At 37.1% G+C, this 20,820-nt stretch overlaps 1 protein-coding gene across 2 annotated transcripts in view; it reads right to left on the bottom strand.

The window, feature by feature from the left end:
* ITFG1 (integrin alpha FG-GAP repeat containing 1) overlaps positions 1-20,820 on the bottom strand; it is an 81,737-nt gene that overhangs the window by 42,548 nt on the left and 18,369 nt on the right. For both annotated transcript variants that reach the window (XM_057402195.1, XM_057402194.1), the window contains exons 7-9: positions 20,250-20,311; positions 17,371-17,455; positions 4,327-4,421 (exon numbers count right to left, since the gene is read on the bottom strand). In XM_057402195.1, the coding sequence (XP_057258178.1) occupies positions 4,327-4,421; positions 17,371-17,455; positions 20,250-20,311 (242 nt within the window). The remainder of the gene's footprint in view (positions 1-4,326; positions 4,422-17,370; positions 17,456-20,249; positions 20,312-20,820) is intronic.

Here is a 20,820-nt window from a genome sequence, read left to right as displayed (position 1 = left end):
TCTAAGAAACACAAAATAAGGAAAAGACTCTTAACCCAAGGGAAATTTTTCAAAGGGTTAGATTTCTTAGCGCTTACTTGTCATGCAGAAGACAGATGAAACAGTATTATTGCAAACCACTGTAATTTTTGAAAAACACTGATTGAAATCAGAACCATGAAATATAATACAGGTCTTGATTTACACGGTACCATTCACATAGTCATTGTATTGAAATCCAATTATATCCATCATATACTTTCTAAATGTTCCCATGTAAGGTAACACTATTTTAAAGGAAAAATAGTTTTTAGGCATAAATTTGAATTCGTATTCTGTTTTTACTCTACTTAGAGTGATTCATAGAAGGCAATTTAAAGTCATCAAGTCTACAATATACAAAACAATGGGTGAGCAAAACAGAAACATCCCCTATTGCAACCAAGCATCATCACTCTGCATACTTCAGAATAAGGCTCATCCATCCCATGAACCGGTTGTGGGACTTACAACTGCAGCTGTAGAACCTTTTAAAAATATCATTCTTGTTCGATGTGCAACCAGAGCATGCTCTAGTAACTTACTCTGAGAGTTTAAATTCAGAGTAACCCACATGTTTGGTAAAACTCATTCTGCATATTTTATAAATAGCACTATAACGTAATCGTGTGCAATGTAATGCAAGAGTGATTGTTCATGTGCCTCAGGACATACATTTCAGTACAGAAGGCAAAAAACAAAAGTATGTTTGTCAATAATATAAATATCCTACTTCTTTCGTATTTGATAATCCAGACAATTACTTTAGGGTTCATGTTTGCTGTTATCATTTTAATAGCAAAGAGACTAAAACTAATTTTTTTCTTTTTACTATAAGATATAAATAGGTGGGTATAATGAGGACACACAAAGCTATTTTTGCTGTTTTCTGATCATATGATTTCTATTACCTAGATAAGATGCAAAAACATACTGAAAAATGGAACGAGTGTATCAAAAGGAAAATTTAAATGAACACATAAAATTTAGAGAAAAGTTATACTTCCTCCCTTTCTGTAAAATTTAATTGCATAGCACCACTGATGTTATTTATAAGATTTATATACGTATTTTTAATCCTTCAATTAATGATTTTGTAGGCTAAAATAAGAAAAAAAAGTCTTCACTGCTTTAAAATTTGTTTTCCAACTCTTGTTTTAGAACAAGCCTAAAAAACAAAAACTACCTGTTTTTCAAGACATAGAAGAGAAAAAAATGCTTTATTGCCCTATGAAAACAGGGTCATTTTCATTTTGAAAAAACTCTCAGGTACTGGATTAAAATTTAAAGCTTGTTGCACTCACCCTACTGAACTTGAAAATGGCTTATTTCTTTCATTCCACCTTCTTCTAGACATTAGGAAATATATAAAAGCCTTGCTCTAAAGCCTTTCAGTAGGTCTTTGATCCAAAACTGTGGAATTAACACACCCCAATTTTTAAATTATGGCTAAAATCCTATGAAGCACAAAACCCCACCCAGCCAGCTTCCCTCTTCCAGACCACCTAACTTGGGCAGGGAGCCAGCTGCAAATCAGCATGCATTTGGAGACTGGTAGTCCTTTCTTGGCCAATACATTTTCCGGAAATGTCAGGGTCTCTCCTCCTTTCTATGACGAACATTTTGCCATCCTATAGGGCAATGAGTATCAAGAGTGGCCAGAAAAAACTGGCCACGGCAACAGAAGTCCTTTTCCCTGGGGGCTCCTGCTCTACGATACACATGCACTGCAGTTCAGCTGCACATAAAGAAATCCTCTGATTTCAGGCTGCATTAGGCTTCTGGTGCTTATGAAGGTCCCTGAAATTCATATGCAATTGAGCAGCTACTATCACATAAAACCAAACTAAGTTATCTATACATCAGTATCACAACATTAACTTATGGAGCTCAAGCCCAGAAGACAACAATCTAAAACACTGATTTAGCCAGAAAAAGGTAACCAGAGCAGTAAAAGTTGTATTTCTGATGTTGGAATGTGTCTCAGAGGCCCATAGCTGCTTTGAGAAAATGAGCAACTTGGAAACAATGAGATGATCCTGTAGAATCTTGAGATTTATGAAATTGCAGCTGCAGTCTCCCCTCCCCTCCACCAGCTTCTGATGGCCCTTAAACTGTTACACAGGAACAAGGACAAACTTCTAACACTGACCAACTGCAGCTGATAATCAGTGCTGTCACAAACTTCTCTAGCCTGGAGAGCAACATGATAAAGACCTGTGATTTGCTGTAGGATGTACCACTGTGTTCTACTTCAGAGCTGCTAGATTTAGAAGAGGAATAAAGCTATAATCTTTCCATTGTACAAAGAAAGGTTATAAGAATCATCAAGCCATAAAGAAGCCCTCCAGTGAAGTGATTAAAATATTGCTGTTTGCTTCAGGAAACAAAGGAAGAATCATACTGAATACTTGGAAAACTGGAAGAAATGTTAGTCACCTCTAAGAATATCATAGCACGCAGACTTTCCACAGTAAGTATCACAGACTTCAAAACATTTTTCAGGGAGAACTCAGTCTACTTTTCAGAATGTAAATGAGAGATCTGAATCATCCAGCTGATTAGTCTGCAGCTGTTGCAGGTGAATTAGAAGAAGCCTGAAGTGTCCTAACACCTGCCATAACCTGAAACAGCACATGGGATTCTACTTCAGATCTGTCAGCAACTCTTCTGTCATTATGGAAACAGTCACATTTTTTTGAAATGTTAGTAGATCTGTATCTCCTGAAGTCACTCATGTGTTTTTTGCCTTACTTTTGCTCCATCATCCAAAGAAGATAATCTATCAGAGATATTTCTAATACTCATAAAGATTAAACAATTAAACAAATGAAAACCTTTGGTGAACGATCATCCCTGAAAATAATCTTCCTAGGTCTGCTTGGCTTTCCAGTTGCCATCCAGCTATGCTAAAGATGTCATGAGAAATATACTGCAGAACGACAGACATCAAACATGACCTTACTGGAACAACTTGAAAGCCTGACATGCCATTGCATGCTTCACCACAACGTAAGTTTTAGAACCACGTTCTACAGATGTGTATTTCTGATTGTTACACATTTCATCCCAATGAATCATATGCTATCATGGAACTGATTTTAATTTGGTTTTATCTGACATCACAACAAACAAGACATGAAGAAATATGTATGGCACACACTACAAATTCCTGTAACCCGTTACAAGTTGTAATGGGTTCAAACTCAAACGGGGGAAGTTTAGATTAGATATGAGGAAGAAGTTCCTACTGTCAGGGTGGTGAGGCACTGGAATGGGTTGCCCATGGAAGCTGTGAATGCTCCATCCCTGGTGGTGTTTAAGGCCAAGTTGGACAGAGCCTTGGGTGACATGGTTTATTGAGTGTGAGGTGTCCGTGCCCATGGCAGGGGGGTGAAACTAGATGACCTTAAGGTCCTTTCCAACCCTAACTATTCTATGATTCTACTGTATGATTCTAAGTACACTATAGTGGGTTTTGCTGTCAACTATAAGCATGTACTTTATAGGACACCCTGGCCTTTACATTCACACTGCTAAACATGAATTTAGAAAAAATAATTTTTCAGGCATCAAACAAATATTAAGTTATCATAAACTGTAACTTTATTATAAAGCAGGGAACTATAAATACTTAAAACAGATTAAGACACACTTTAAGTGAATATATAGTAATCTATTACATGAATTATGACCATGTCTCTCAAAACAAGTAGTGTTTGTGAGCGAAGCTGAAGTAGTTAAATAGAAACCTAGCCCTGAAGATACACAGCCTAAACACAAGTCTTCACATACTGTTTGTAAATTTACTTACTTACTAAGAATCAAAGACACAGTAGCAAAAAGGTGTAAGAGGTGTGAGCTGGTCCAACTTGATATATGTGGATGCACATATATATATTTATATAAATATATATATATATATTTTTACTATAAAATAACTCCCTACCAGGAACTAAGTAAGATTATTTTAATTAATTAGATCTGTTTCTAACTCTTAACACAAACCTTGATTTCCATCTCAGGCTAGGGCAGTTAAGATGCTTTGGATACACTGTTTTACAATCAAGAAGTGACTCACTGAAACATCTGGAATTTTCTTGAGTAGAATTATCCATTATATAGAATTCTAGGTATGCAACATCTTCCACCAAACTCAGGGGTTTTTTTGGTAGGTAACAAGTAAATAAACGAAAGTCTTATATGCAATGATTACAAGTGAGGAAGTCTTATTCTGCTTTCCTGTTTCACCTTATTTCATAAAGAACAGTATTTTCCTTTGTCTTTGCAATTTCAAACTCACAATACCTGATCCATTCCTAGCTTAGTTAAGTAGATGGCACTTTTTTGACATGTTGTATCTTCACAGACTGGTAATAAATGTTCACTTTGTCCGTCTCCATCTGTGAGAGAAAAAAAAAAAACAAACAAAAACCAAAATCACACACGACTGGCAGCTTTGTATTTGCAGAATCAGAAATCCTGTTACCCTGTTTGCAAGAAATCATCAGCTATGAATAATACATTGATTTTTAAAATGTGAAAAATGACATGAGAGAAACAAGACCTATTTAAAGTCCTTAACTTGATAATCTAATTCTGGTATTTTATTTGAAATTTTCTCAGTTGATGTATTTTCATCTTGACCCATAAACATTTTATTTCTGATGATAATGTGATATACTTAGAAGACTGCTTAGTAATTTACTTAATCCCTGTGTTTAGTTGGGAAGAAAATGACCTTTAATATACATGCATCATCACAAGTCCACCATACAAACGTATTTAATATTCTGAACTACTTTTAAACTCTTGTGCTAAGGTAAGAATACATTAATCTATAACATAAATAACAACACTGGAAAGTTGACTAACACAATGGCTAATAAATTCCAGCCTTACAGAATTAGGCAAATCTGAGAAATTTACAGGTTCTCAAAAATGTTCTTCAAGCACTTTTAATCCACATTATTTCCAAAACCTTTAATAGAATGATGACCTTTTGTCATGGTTTAAACCCAGTCAGACAACTTGTTCACTCACTCCCAGTGAGTGGTGCCAGGCTGACAACAATCGAGGCCCGCCCCCCCCCAGGCTCTCCCCTTCCCCGCTCCTGGAGGAACGGGGAGGAGGATCGAAAGGGTGCAACTCCTACGGGTTGAGACAAGAACAGTCCAGCAACCAAGGTACAACACAAATCACCACCGCTACCACCAACGACAACAATGATAAGAGAAAATAACAAGGGAAGAGAATACGATACCACCGGCCAAGAAACGAGTCCCACCCGGAAGCCTGTGTCCTTCCAGGTAACTCCCAGTTACCCCCTCACCCCGGGCATGACGTGCTGTGGTATGGAATACCTCCTTGGCTAGCCCGGGTCAGGCGCCCCATCTCTGCTTCCTCACAGCTTCCCCTCCTCCCTGGCAGAGCCTGAGACTCACAAAGTCCTTGGTCAGGGTAAACATCACTTAGCAACAACCAAAAACATCGGTTTCACCAACACTGTTCCCAGGCTGGAAGTCAAAACACAGCACTGCACCAGCTACCACGAAGGAGAAACATGACTGCCACTGCTGAACCCAGGACACCTTTCCATGTTTAAACAAGCAAAGTCTATTTGCATCTAGAATTCTGGCACACAGAGCAAATAATGCTGGGGTGCGTGTGTGTGTGTGTGTGTGTGAATTCACTGCTCAATTCCTACTCCACGAGAGATCCCTATGTTCTCTTTCTGGCCTCACAGCCCTGCCTAGCATAGTCAGAAATACAGCACCTTCCTACACGGAGAGAGGCCACCACAGGTTATCTTGTATGGCCTGAGAAGGAAGATGATAGTAGCTTAATGGAAGCAGCCAAAAAGCAGCAGCTAGAATTCCTGCATTAATGACTACTGCTGCAAGTCCTTGACTACTGCAACCAAACTTGACTCACTGAAGAGATGATATGCCCCAACTCAGGGGAAGCTCAAGTAATCTGCTTTTCCAGGCTATGAAATCAAAGGTCATACTGTAATAAGAATTAATCTTTATAAATTGTTCCTTAACCCATATAGTTCTGAGGAGCTTGTATTAATATTTTAATAGGACACAGTTCCCCCTGTTCCCCTAACTGGAATGGACCTAGAGGTCCATTTATCTAACTTTTATTACACACTCCTCCTTTCAGTTGAAACAAATTTTTAAGAGAAGAGAAAAATCTGTTGGAAATTTACAGCACAATTTTAAGGAAAATAAATAAATAAAAATTTTTCAAGAAAAAGATGAGAAGTCTAAGGGTTCTTAAGCTCACTGAGATCCCTCCAAAAGTTTTTCAGATAGAGATATCCATCTTATGAATACTGAACTGGTGTTTTCTTGTTTAGTTATATATTGTATTACAGAAAAGTAGCAATAAAGAAAAGGAAACCCCAACATTCTTCATCTCTATCATACTATTACCTCATATTTCTTCTTGTCGTGGTTTAAACCCAGTCAGGTAGCTTGTTCACTCACCCCCCCCACCTTCTTTCCCTCCCCCTACTCCCAGAGGGACGGAGAGGAGAATCGAAAAGAATGCAACTCCCATGGGTTGAGATAAGAACAGTTTAGTAACTAAGGTATAACACAGATCACTACTGCTACCACCAATGATAATAATGATAAAGGAAATAACAAGGGAAGAGAATACAACACCTCAGCACCAGCTGACCGATAACTCGCCCCCCAAGCCCGACCAAGCTCCGACCGATACCTCCTCCAACCCTGCAGTCTCCCAGCCCTTCCGGCTCACTCCCAGTTACATCCTGGGCATGACGTGCTGTGGTATGGAATACCTCTTTGGTCAGTTTGGGTCAGGTGTCCTGTCTCTGCTTCCTCCTGGCTTCCCCTCCTCCCTGGCAGAGCATGAGGCTCACAAAGTCCTTGGCCAAACCAAAACATCGCTATCAGCTCTGTTCCCGAGCTGAAAGTCAAAACACTGCACTACACCAGCTACCAAGAAGGAGAAAAATGACTGCTACTGCTGAACCCAGGACACTTCTCTAGTTTTTATTCCTAATGCACATCTTTTGATGGACAGATCAATCTTTTACTGTTGATATTATCTGATTAAAATCAGTTTTCTGAAGAAAAATCAGAGATTGTCAAAATTGTTAACCCACATTTTATAAGTCAAATGCAGCAGTTACCATTTCTTACAAAAATAAGGATAAACCCCACCTGGAACACTGGCTAAAACTGTAGAATAATTTATTTAAATTAAAATCTTGCATCAACCTTTGTTCAAAAAAGCCCAAGAAAACCCTCCCACAAAACCAGCACTACGCACAAACCTAAAGCAGAATCTTTTTCACTATCCGTTACAACCTGAAATTGTTCTCATCTGTGATAAGTAGAAGCACGATTTTTCCTGTATTTCTGAAGATATTTCAAGGGCAATATCTAAAATCAACAAATTGATAAGTGGCTTTTTCAGTTTTGAAAGAAAATAATTTATTCCTAATACTTATGCAGTTCCAGCCTCGGAAGAATCTGAAATACAAACTTTTGTCACAACTCTACTGATCTTGAAAGACCACACATAAAAACCTCAGCAGCTGCTCACAGAAGACCTCAATCTTGCTAATAGACTTAGTTTACTAATGCTAACTCTTGTCATTATGCTTGGTTTCAATTTCAATTTAAACAAATACCCTTCAATTTTAAACTCTCATCTTGAATTTAAATTCCTCCACAAAGGAGGAAGAAAACAGAAATCAAAAAGGAGTACCATTAGCCATTTGCTCTACTGCAATTAGGTATCCATAGATGGCAACACATGCATTGGTCACAGTGGCTGGATGAACCCATCAGACCAGCTGAAATAAGCTGCACTAGTTTCAGATGTAAAAACACCTTGCACAACATGGCTCTCATAGTGTATTTCAGCCTAGGTTTACCTAAAAAATCTGCTTCTGGAGATTCTCTGCAGTCTTCATTCAGCTCCCAGAGTCTACTTTCCATTACTATACACATTTCAAAAAGTCTCAGTCCAAACTGCCATAAATCCCAAGATTATCCTTACTTGCTATTTCTAGGTAATTTCTAGCAGTAGCTGTGGCTAACTAAACATACCCTAGACTCCAAGTGTCCTTTGCCACTACCAACTGACTAAAAGCATGTTTAACATGCAAATAAAATCTCAACTGTTAAATAAAATCTCAACCATTAGCTAGTCTGTTCTCAACACACAATTCCAGCTTAAGTAGTAATAATAAAGAACTACATGGTTAATAAAGATCAAATTTTACAGGCAGTCAAAAAGGCTAGAAAAAGAACAGTCCCACATACTCATCAACGGCAAATCTGTACTTCTGTCAAAACACGCAGGGACAAAATTAGCAGTCTTACGCTATAGAGGAATCATGTGAGAATCACAGAATCATAGAATAGTTAGGGTTGGAAAGGACCTTAAGACCATCTAGTTCCAATCCCCCTGCCATGGGGGGGGGGCAGACTAAACTGTCTCACCCAAGGTTCTGTTCAGCCTGGCCTTGAACACCGCCAGGGATGGAGCATTCACAGCCTCCCTGGGCAATCCATTCCAGTGCCTCATCACCCTTACAGGAAAGAATTTCTTCCTTATATCCAATCTAAACTTCCCCTGTTTAAGTTTTAACCCGTTACCCCTTGTCCTGTCACTGCAGTCCCTAATGAAGAGTCCCTCCCCAGCATCCTTATAAGCCTCCTTCAGATACTGGAAGGTTGCTCTGAGGTCTCCACGCAGTCTTCTCCAGGCTGAACAGCCCCAACTTTCTCAGCCTATCTTCACACGGGAGGTGCTCCAGTCCCCTGATCATTCTCGTGGCCCTCCTCTGGACTTGTTCCAACAGTTCCATGTCCTTTTTATGTTAAGGACACCAGAACTGCACATGAATGATTCCTTACAACTGCCTGTTCACTGTATTTTTAAGGCAAGCCAGGGATACTCTGTTCTTCCCAACATTTTGCCTCTGTCTGCAAAGCAATCTAATCCAGAACAAGAGTAACCCAAAAGACATAGATTGTGCAGCTCACTAGGAGCACACCTCATATAGAGAAATTGTATGAGAAAAATGACTCACAGCTGAAGCTTTAACATTGACTGTGAATGTTCAAACTTGGAAAAAAGCATTAGCTCAAACATTTTCAATCAATTCTGAAAGTTAAGTTTGAGTGGGAGAGAGCACAAGAAAACTTTTTAAATCAGATAAAGAACAACATGATGCTATGAAAAAGTGTCATATGTTCAAAATGCAATGCTAATGTACCATAGCATAAGCATATGTTTTATAGTCAATGTACAAATATGAAACTCTATGTTGGTGGTTATCAAGAGATTCATTGCCCCCCAGGTCTTGGCATCTCACTGAACTGCTAATCTACACATAGAAGTTGTGCTGTCTGCTAATGCATAATGGTGGTACTAGATTTTATCTAGTTTCAGCTTGGATGGCTAAGATATTGCTGTAGCAGGTCAATTAGCTTTTAGCCTTTCAATCTGAACCAACTGATTATCATCTCACAGTGGCATAGACCTTTTGGGATGGATCCATTCTGTCTGACAGCTGACTTATCACCTACATCTACCCATAATTAAAAAGAAACACGCATAATATAGCTAGGCTGAATAGGCAATTAGGCAGCAGGTCCTACAGTAGAGGAAAGACAAACCATAACCCACCACTCCCAAATGGACTTTTGAAGAGACTGCTAGTGAATTATGAAGTTCTTTCACACTTTAAGAAAAAGTTGCATACATAGTGGACTCCTTCCCAAACCAAGATGTATCAAAGCCAAGATCTTAAAGGAAACACGCACATGATTTACTTAGCAGGAGTAAACACAGGCAAAACCTATTCAATTCAGATGTTCAAATTCCTTCAAAAACAGAAAAAGGTGTCAGAAAAGCGGTATTTTGCAACCAGTTCAAGGGTTATTACATTTGTTGCACACACTTGTACAATGCACTTTCCAACATGGGAAGTGGGAATGAAAAAACAGAACCTGGGGAAATGGCAAGAACCACAATCACTCAATTCAAAATTGTTTTGTAATACAGCAAGATAAAGATGTAGTTAGGAAGAGCAAAAAAAGCTTTTGGTGGGCGTATGATCCAAATCTTTTTACTTTAAATAGCTATGTAGTTCTGCTGCAGTGTAATCGCCTTTAAAAACAAAAATGGAATCAACATTTTTTTGGACTGATTATTACAACTCATTACAGTTGTGTTAAAGAAAAACAAATTGCTTTCGGGACGATAGAAATAAGCTAACTGTGCAAGCTAAGACAGTGAGAACAGTCTAGCTTTCATAATTCTGAGTCTGATGCTACATAGAAGCAAGACCCTTCATATACCACAAAGTCCTCATGCCTAGAGAACCGACTGTTCTCTCTTGAGAATACAGATTCTAGACAAGCTGCAGTCCCTGTATTGGTACAGATCTTCTGTTGGTGCAGTTTCCCCAGTTCCCTTCAAAAAGATGAGGAAAAAAGTGTTCTCATCATAGTGTTGTAAAAGCCAAGTTTTTCTCTGCTGCTTGTTTAAAGTCGAAATACGCATAAGGCATCTCTTGTTTGATACAATACGTCCTAATGAATATTTATATGCTTTTTATTTCACCATATGTATAACTTGCTCACATTTCTCTTTCATGGCTTTGCCCAGTTCTCATTCTCCTTCCTCATGAGCCTTTCATTTAAAGTTCTAATGAACAGTTGGAAAATAAGGAGGAAAAAGCCCTGTTATGGTAGTGCTCAAAACAATACCCTTCTGAGGCAGGCAAGAAGACTACAACCAGTATGCCTGAGTTTGGTACTCAAACAAAATAAAGGTTTGTTTGATTATCTTATCTTCTAAAGCAATAAAATTATTAGAATTCCTTTGTCACACTCTGCCTGTAGGTGTTCAACAAGATGGTCATGACAATTATAATACATTACTAAGATAATTATGCATTATTAAAGGAATCAGTGTTAGCTGCTTTTAGAAAATGTGAATCACAGCTTCAAAAAAACAGATGCAAAGAGCTTTTTCAGATGATTCAAAGTTCTGTGGACATTAAAGAAACCCTTCTAGCACTCTCCTTTACACTCAATTCTGACTTTGCCTGTATCCTTCCAAAGAACTCCTATTCACACCTCCACTGCAAGAAAAGCTTTTAAACAAAGTGCACCAGCAAACTGCACAGAGACCTCCATGTGGCATCTGATCCAACAGGAAGGTCTTCTATCTTAAATGGGAAGACTGCATCAAATACACTAACCAGAATCCAAAACAAAATTAAATACAGAACAAGAACCCCCCTGCACACTAAGCAAGGAGTAGCACTGACATTCCTCTTGGAGTTAGTGCTGGAAACTATTAATTCCAACTATCTCATATTGCTAGTACAGAAACTACAAAGCCTGACTGTACAGCTTGGAACTATCTACTGCTACACATATAGAAAGTTCATATGGCATTAAGCTTTCGCATGCTAACAAAGGAAGGGGATAACACTAATAACAGAAAGCCACCTCTGTGACTAAACATTGGGTTGGGAGTTTTTGTTATATTAGTCATGCACATTTTCTAAGAAAAATTCAGTCATAGAATCATAGAATGGTTTGGGTTGGAAAGGACCTTAAGTTCATCTAGTTCCAAACCCCTGCCATAGGCGGGGAAGTCATGAGGAGATTAAGCTATTCAACAAAGAATGGATAAGCAGGTGGCATATGCACCACTCCTAATTTTAGTACCAGAAAGAAAGCAAAGTAATTCTTAATGTACTAGCCCCTTTGACAAAAATTAACATTAAAAGACATCAACTATTTTATATCTTTTTTCCTTCCCCCAGGAGATGTTAGCTTTTGTCAGCAACACATGAAAGAACTTGGCAAAACATGGGAAGCAGATTTCCCCACAGAAATAGACACAGCTTTGGAACTACATTCAAAACTAAGCAGATAAAAATACCTCACTACACCCAAGCCGTACTAAATACCTGGAGAGAAAGAAGTAACAGAATTAGTGTTTATATTTTGGAAGGATTCAAGAACACACCTAAGATTTCTTAGGAGTACTGAGTAACACATCATCTAAGGCTGCAACTACAGCCACTGTCAGCCCATCACACAGCACTCTCAGTTAACAGAGAGACTCAGCAGCACCTAAGAAAACAAATGGTGAGTAAAAGATAAAGAACTCAGGTAAAAATGGCTAAATGCTACCCTCAGAAAGAGCTCTGTTGTTTTTATTCATGAGGACAATGTCAACAGTATAATCAAGACTGATTTAAAAAAGCTACTTTTATTCTCTTTATATACAGACTGCACCATTTTTTATTGCCTAAACTAAGCAAAATTAATGACTGACTAATCAACCTTCTACATTCTTAGACCAGGTGTTATAGAGGATGATTTATCAATCTCCACTATTGAACTGAACCAATCACACTAGAATGGAAGTTATAACATCAATTTCCTATAAAAATTAATTAATGGACTGGATAAACGGCACAATATTCTGTGCTAGTTGCTTAAAGGCATATTTCATTAATCTTCAAAGTAAAAAGAAAATAGCAGGTTTGTGTGTCCAAAATACGGTTCACGTTGTTCTTGTAACTAAAAAAATTGGTCATTTTAAGAGCATCCCACTGAAATCCTTAAATTTTTTAACAAATACAAAATTTCCCACTGTTTCAAGTGACAACTATTAGAACTCTGTAATTGGAATTATTCATCAGGATTCTATCCAACATTTATGATTTCCTCTAAAGACAGTACAAAGCAGATCTTATAAAAAGCCTCTGCTAGCATACTGATAACAACAATGGAGGATTAATCATTTTTGCTATAGCAACCACTGCGCTGCAATTACCATAGTGACATGAGAAGAACAGAAAAAGTAATGAAGAGCTCTAACTGTTTGGAGCAATGTGTCAGCCAAATAAGTGCAGAATTCTCTACTGCCTGACTCTGCTCACCTTAATTAACTGAAATGCCATTTGTAATAACTATACCATAGAGCATGTCTTATTTATTTTTAAAAGGACAATACAAATATGTCAATTGTTCCCTGTTCTTTCATCAGGTAATGTGCAAATCATTACTATCATGTAACAGAGGGGAGTGCTACTTATTTTAGAAGTTCCAATTTAGAAAAAGTCTAAGTCTAGTATTTATTATCATAAATCTATTGATATATACACCTACTTTTGCATATTTTTCCATTAAAATATACACACACATACACAGAAATGTACTAGACCTCACAGATACAGCTGTACACAACTCACAGAGCTATATACAACTCACAGAGCTGTATACAAGCATACACTTGCATTTCTTCATGAGAAAAGAAAAATTATTCCAGTACTTCAGCAAGACTTGGTGCTAAGATTACTCTAACATCTGTGATAGTTTTTCATGAGTCACCTAATGTCTGTTTTTTCCAAGTCCACTTATCTAAATAATTTTTACTCGATAGCTAGTTCAACCTGCTTAGTTTAAGAAAGAAAACCTTGCCCCAAATTAGTTAGTTGCTTTTGGAGGCTCTCAGTCAGGATCTTATTCAAATCTGCCCCCTTCTTTCAAACAACAGGTAAATACTTAATGGAAATGGTACTTCAAATAAAACTTTCGGAATCAGGAAATAATGCTCGACAAAGTCACCTTTTGAAACAATACATGGTTTGCTGAGATGTAGGTGAGATCAATAAATCAGAATCTTGTACTGCAGAAATATACCAGTGTACAAAAAGGTGGGTGTAAATGAGAAGGCAGCAGCACAGGTGGCAAAATGCTCAAGCTCATATCAGGACCTGACATCATTCCAGAGTCTAATATGCACAAGGTTTACTAAATGAGAAGTCACAGAGAGTGGAAGCACAGAGAAATATGAAATACTTTGAGACCTATAGCAAATGGCAAGGCTGGCACATCAGCAATTAGGTAAGGAAAATTCGAGGAAGGAGAAGAAAACAGAGGCAGACAGCACAGAAGTACGAATGTAGCAGGCTTGCGACTGTATATTGAGCTTGTTTCTAGTCACAACAGCTGTATTCCAGAGCCAGCAGTGAAGGTGCTTGCAGCATCCACAAAGCAGTGTGAGTGGATTCTGTATGCTCTGCTTAGTACCTCAGATAGTTCGCCAAAAGTTACTTAAGTAAAAGGTGGCACAACCTTCTAATGCCTCTCATTTTACATTTTCATTGTGGTATTTTGATGGGTTGTGCAATACAACATCTTTCAGGGTCCATTACAAATAGCCAAGCAGCAAACAATCATACCTTGACTTACTTTGATTTACGGCAATCATTATTTCATCATGTTTGAAATGGAAAACTGAAAAAAGATGTTCAAGTCTGACAAACTATCTCTAGCAAGGCATTTTCTTTAACTTCAGCTCACTACAAGCAGAATCTAGACGCTAAATACTTACTTTCTGAAGTACCTAAACATATGCAGAAATAGCACAGTGGGTAAAAGCAGTTACTCTGATAGCATTATTAACATGAGCAGAACTCAAGATTCTCCTTTGCATTGAAATTTTTTTTCCTCCTACCATGCGTTATATAGCCACTAACACATTACTATTTAACTGTTGTTAGGGTTTTTTTGATGGTGGTGGGATGTTATTTAACTTCCTTCAAATTCCATTTCATTAAGAACATGGCACTTAGAATTACATCCCTTCATTACTCATACATATCGTTTTAGTACCATGTTTACTTTAATAGTCTCTAAAATGAATGCCATCCAGAGGGACCTTGACACACTTGTAAGGTGGACTGATGCCAACCTTATGAAGTTTAACCATGACAAGTGCAAGGTCCTATACCTGGGCCAGAGCAATCCCAGGCACAGCTACAGGTTGGGCAGAGAAGAGATTCAGAGCAGCCCTGCGGAGAAGGACTTGTGGGTGCTGGTTGATGAGAAAATGAACATGAGCTGGCAGTGCGTGCTTGCAGCCCGGAAAGCCAACCATATCCTGGACTGCATCAAAAGGAGCATGACCAGCAGGTCAAAGGAGGTGATCCTGCCCCTTTACTCTGCTCTTGGGAGACCTCACCTGGAGTATTGTGTGCAGTTCTGGTGTCCTCAACACAAAAAGGACATGTAACTGCTAGAACAAGTCCAGAGAAGGACCACAAGGATGATTAGGGGACTGGAACACCTCCCGTACGAAGATAGGCTGAGAAGGTTGGGGCTGTTCAGCCTGGAGAAGAGAAGGCTGCGTGGAGACCTCAAAGCAGCCTTCCAGTATGTGATGGGGGCCTATACGGATGCTGGGGAGGGACTCTTCATTAGGAACTTTAGTGACAGGACAAGGGGTAATGGGTTAAAACTTAAACTGGGGGAGTTTAGATTGGATATAAGGAAGAAGTTCTTTCCTGTAAGGGTGATAAGGCACTGGAATGGGTTGCCCAGGGAGGTTGTGAGTGCTCCATCCCTGGCAGTGTTCAACGCCAGGTTGGACAAAGCCTTGGGTGGCATGGTTTAGTGTGAGGTGTCCCTGCCCATGGCAGGGGGACTGGAACTAGATGATCTTAAGGTCCTTTCCAACCCTAACGATTCTATGATTCTATGATTCTCTTTGCATGCATTTGTTAAGTCCTTGCATGCCTCCCATTGTATTCAACCTTACTAGAAAGACTGCTCCATAACTGCCTCACATTAGTGCTTTGCCTATTAATTTGATTGTAATTAGCAGAGCAGAGTATTAAACAACTGGTGATGGAACTCCAAAACAGCATACCCCCACAGCTAAACTAGCTATACCAGCCACTGTCTTTCACAACCTTAGCTGTACCAAATCCACACGGTGCCCCACACTGTGCATTCCATTTATTCACATTTTCAAAATTTTAACTTTTATATTTGAACAGTTTGACTTCTCAAAGATATCCCAGGGTTTATTAAAAACCCATTAATTGTCATAAATTTCTAAAATTATGATATGTCATTCAGGTTCATTAGCTACCTAACAGAGATAAAATTAGCATACATGAAGACTGCTTTCCACATTGCCCTTGTTAAAATAAAATAAATCTAAAAGAACCTTTCTACTTAGCACCTATTAAGACACATTATTCAGAACATCAGCTTGGAAAATGGTTACCAAAACCCCAACACATTAACACTTTTTTTCTATAAACTGCAAAACCTGTATCATCAGAGATTATATACACAAGTGGTTATATCTATAGATCAGCAGTAAAAGTTTCTAGAAAATGTGTTAAACATTTCACAGAAGAACGTAAAGTTCAGCTTCTACTTTACTTCAGTTACTACAGATCTGTAAACCTATTCGTAGTTCATAGATGAGGATGTAAGGATAATTACCTACCCAGCAGAGGTGCCTTCTAGTTACGTGTCAGTAAACTGCTTTGCTAGAACTCTTAAGAATACTTCTAAATGGCAGCATAGGCAAGAAAACCAGACTCTGGACCTAATACAGACTCTGTCTTTTGATTTAAAACACTGTAATTTTCTTTAAAACATATTTTAAACCAACAAGTTTACCACTTAACAACAGTCAAAGACAGGCTTAGTCTCACAATTAAAAAGTGTATTAAAAAATTAAGTTACAATATTTATACAATAAATTATTTACATTCAATACTGTTAGCAGAATTGGGCCTGTAGCACTCTTCCTTGGGTTGCAAAATTTTATTTTAGTGCACAGGGAAGGTTTTTTTGACTACAAACACAAAATTTACAGTTCTCCATAACATGAGACACATTGATAAGCCATAACAGATTGAAAATGTACGTTCCAGTAGAAAAATACAGGCTTCTGCTAATCCCTACAAAAATAGCTTTATAAAGAAATTCAGTTTTATTTCAGTCCAAAAGCCTTCCAGAATTTTCAATTAAAAGCATTGAGGTTTTACCATGTTTCAGCCATATTTACAAGTAGTTTTTAATTAATTTACATTTTGGCTCTATTAGTTTGTACAACTGAAGAATTTATGAATATTTATTTAATAACTTCTGAACAAGATTACGGGGAAAAAAATAGTAACTAAATACATCTGATAAAAGTAACTGTGGCGTTGTACCATGGTTCAAAGCAGCAGTCCTTATGTGCGGTACTCAAAAGTAGATATATGTGATGCAGAATGTACCGGGATAGTAAAGTTGAACTAAGTTTCATTTATTAATAATTATTCCCAGATATTTCAAGATTTACAGACAAACAGATACAACACCTCAAAGTAAAAAAAAACCCAAACCCAAAAAAAACAAAAAAAACCCAAACCAAACAAACCTTTTAGAGCTAAATATCTTTATTTGCTCTTTTATTTACAGTATTTAACCAAAACATGCAAAAGAAACATTCAGGATAGTTTAGAAGAACAAAACTCACCAAAATCTGCAAACACGGACTGTCCAACAACTTTCACACCACTAGGCATTTTCTGAATTTTTTCAGCTTTAGAGAAGTTCCCATCCTATCAAATAGGACAAAGATGAAAGAAAAACTGAACTGCAGACTAAGGGATAAAATTTGACTTTTGAAGCAAAAGGCAATAAAAAAGTGCTGAAGCAGATAAAGTGACATCTCAGCTATGGAAAAAAATGTGCTATTTGAAACTTGGGACTGAGTTTTTGCATTTCTAATCCTTCATGGTATTTTATGGAAATCCAGTAATAGTAATATTCAGATACTAATTGTCCATATATTTTGCCGTATTATGCAGAATAGATTGGATTATTTCAGCAACACAATCTAAATCATAACTGATGGTACATACTAATGCGCATTTATGCATATTGACGTGATTTTATAGATATATGCACACAAAAAACCCAAACCTGCACACCTGTTAAAAGTAACTTCTGATCCTTCTAATTAGGAAATAACTTGATTTTACATTAGGTCTGGTTTAGGTCTCATTTTATATTTCTATTATTAAAACCTAGGTCTGCAGAGAACAATATTCCAATACTTCATCACAACAACAAAATAGGAGTGTTGGCTAGATGCTTGTTTATCACAGAACTGGATCACAACTGAAAGAAAACCATTTAAAATGTTAAGTTTTCATAGCCATTTGAGATGATGTAAGGCCCACTTTTCTAGTCATTGCAATAAGCTCATATCAAGTTCTCTGCACACAGGCATACACGAAGCCATTGAGAAAATGACAGTTTTGTGGATTTTGTGTAATTATCCATATTGTTTATTCATGGCATACTCCATCTGCAGACTGTAGTGCTGCTGAAGATGCAACTCTGGAAACTGTTAGTACATGAATGTTTGACTATTTATCTTCATCTTGACATACGATTTACAATGACTCTGATGAGGAGGGGGAGAGGAGAAGATGCAAATCATCTCCAAACAGAAAAGATGACCACACCCTGTGCTCAGTTGGCCAGAAAAGCATATATCATATAGGCAAATATTTTTCAGTTCATTTTATGGTGCATCAGTACAATGAAATACATTGCCTATGTTTGTAGAGCCATTTAACAGCTTTTAATGGATTAATTCATATATTTTAAGATTGACATATATGTACATGTTTTATATGTATGACATGTTTACTGTGTTGACTGATTCCATAAAATAAAATTCCTTCTTTCTCAAGACAGGAAAATCTATGCATGCAAAATTTATCATGTAGGATAATATTTACAATACATGAAATTGGAAAATCCAAAAAATGTAAGAAAATTTTGAAAAAAAACTCACCTACAGGAGACAGGTCAAAGGTTTGTGTAATCACTAACATTTAATTTCTTAAGAAAGCGTAAGGTGTCCCTGCCCATCCCTGGTTGGAACTAGATGATCTTAAGGCCCTTTCCAACCCTAATGATTCTATGATTCTAAGAAAGAAATTAATCAAAATAAAAAACTATTCATAATTTAAGTCTATATAAAAGCTAGAAATAGAGAATTCATGACCCACTGCTGTAAAAGAAAAAAAAAATGTGTCTAGTACAGCTTTCTGTGGATGGATTTTTAGCAAAGAATGGCCACGTTCCCAAGTCAGCAAGTGCCTACATGGAGCTTGACATGAACCAAGGATGAAGGAGGACATGGTTAAAGAAGCAAAAGTAACAGTGCAAGCAAGGTAAGAAGAAACTGGACTGTGCTATCCACAAAATAGTGGACTGATAGCAAATTTTAAACGTTAAGTTCTCATACGCTTATTTGATTAATTGTTACTAGTTGCTGTGTGCTCCAAGAATATGTATCCAATTATAATACAGCAAGCTATTGTAAGCAGATGCAGACAACAGTATAAAAAGGACTGATGCTCTATAATAAATGGCTTTTGTCTGATCACATTGATGTCTGACTGAGTCCATATTTTTTCTGTGACAGCTTTCACTACTTTTCATTACTTCTGCCTCTCGTTTTTTTTTCCTCCTTTCCTCCACTTCAGCAGTTCTGTTGTCTGCTCTACAGTGACTCACTGCCGTATAATGGATAAATTTTCAGGCAAATAAAGCCTAAAAACCTAATTCCTTAACTAATAAGAAACATGTGAAACACCTCCTGTTACAACAAACAAGTAAACTTTCAACATACACATGCTAAGATTATTAATTATAGTCCTTTTTGGATAACAGATTTCATGTAAAGCATACATTTAGTTTCAAATCAACTGATTTCATTAACTGTTAATAACAATGAGGTTTTTCACTAATCCCTGCCCAAATCAAGCAATACAAAAGCAGGATCTCCATAAATAAATAAAAACAACCCACTGACCTATTGCTCCCCAACCCTGAACTGCATTTGTGGTGTTTGGTTAATGTAGAACTCAGGATTTTCTCAACTTTGACTTGCATACATACTGTAACAGAAGAGAGATTTTGAACTTCCTTCCCACAAAATCTTATCCAAGACATGAAGTCATAGCTCTAAGAAAGCTTAAAAGAAATTAGCTCTTCGAGCCAGTAAGTATAAAGAAATCTGATCAGCTGTTTCTTCATAAATTACCACGCTAAGTATCAGTAACCTAGAAGAGCTGATGACACAGCAGAAGTGCAGCTAAGGTGAATGAAGGCAGTCTGATTGAATTACTTAAGTCATGTTAAAAAAATCTGCAGAGGAGCTTATGCGGAGAAAAACATCACCAGTGATATTCTGGAGTCTAAATGAAATAGTGCAGTTAGTGCCTCAACATCAGTTCCACTCATTCCTGAAATAATAAATATCAGATAACTTTTTTCTTTTTTTTTTTAAGCTTCTCTGTATTTTAGTAGAATGATTGAGTTTTTCACTCTTACCTTATTTACCCATGTCTCAAACTGAATGTTTTCTGAATTTGGTAATGTAGTAAGGAACAAATCTGCAAAGAAAAAGGCAAGAGAAATAAAATATTTAACATTAGACTACACACATAAATATTTGATCACTTAATAAAGATACATATTTAAAATATATTACCTATAAGTTATAAATATATTAAAACCTGGTGATGTTTAAATGTATACATATATTAAGCAAGAAAGATTAAATACAAAAAAAAAAACAACCTCCCCTCCCTCCAAAAAAAAACCCAAACAAAAAAAACCCCAAGAAACCACACCACCAACTATTTTTATCACCAGATACTATTCTGTATAATCAATACACTTTCGGCACTGTTCTGCATTTTATAGTTTCTGCACAAATTAATTTTGTGTTACGAGCTTTTAAGTGCTGGATATTATATATGCACACTGAAGAACTTTTCTTAATGGTAAAGAGAGACAGACCTCAAAGCTAGAAAAAAGTATAAACATTTTTGACTTACTAAAAATATGACTTTTTGACTTACTAAAAATATGACTTTTTGACTTACTAAAAAAATAAAAT

Source organism: Pezoporus wallicus, unplaced genomic scaffold, assembly GCF_028554395.1.
Source record: "Pezoporus wallicus isolate ANWC-B61680 ecotype Strahan unplaced genomic scaffold, APGP_CSIRO_Pwel_v1 contig_2393, whole genome shotgun sequence".
Classification (NCBI taxonomy): domain Eukaryota; kingdom Metazoa; phylum Chordata; class Aves; order Psittaciformes; family Psittacidae; genus Pezoporus; species Pezoporus wallicus.
This window is presented reverse-complemented; position numbering and strand designations above follow the sequence as displayed.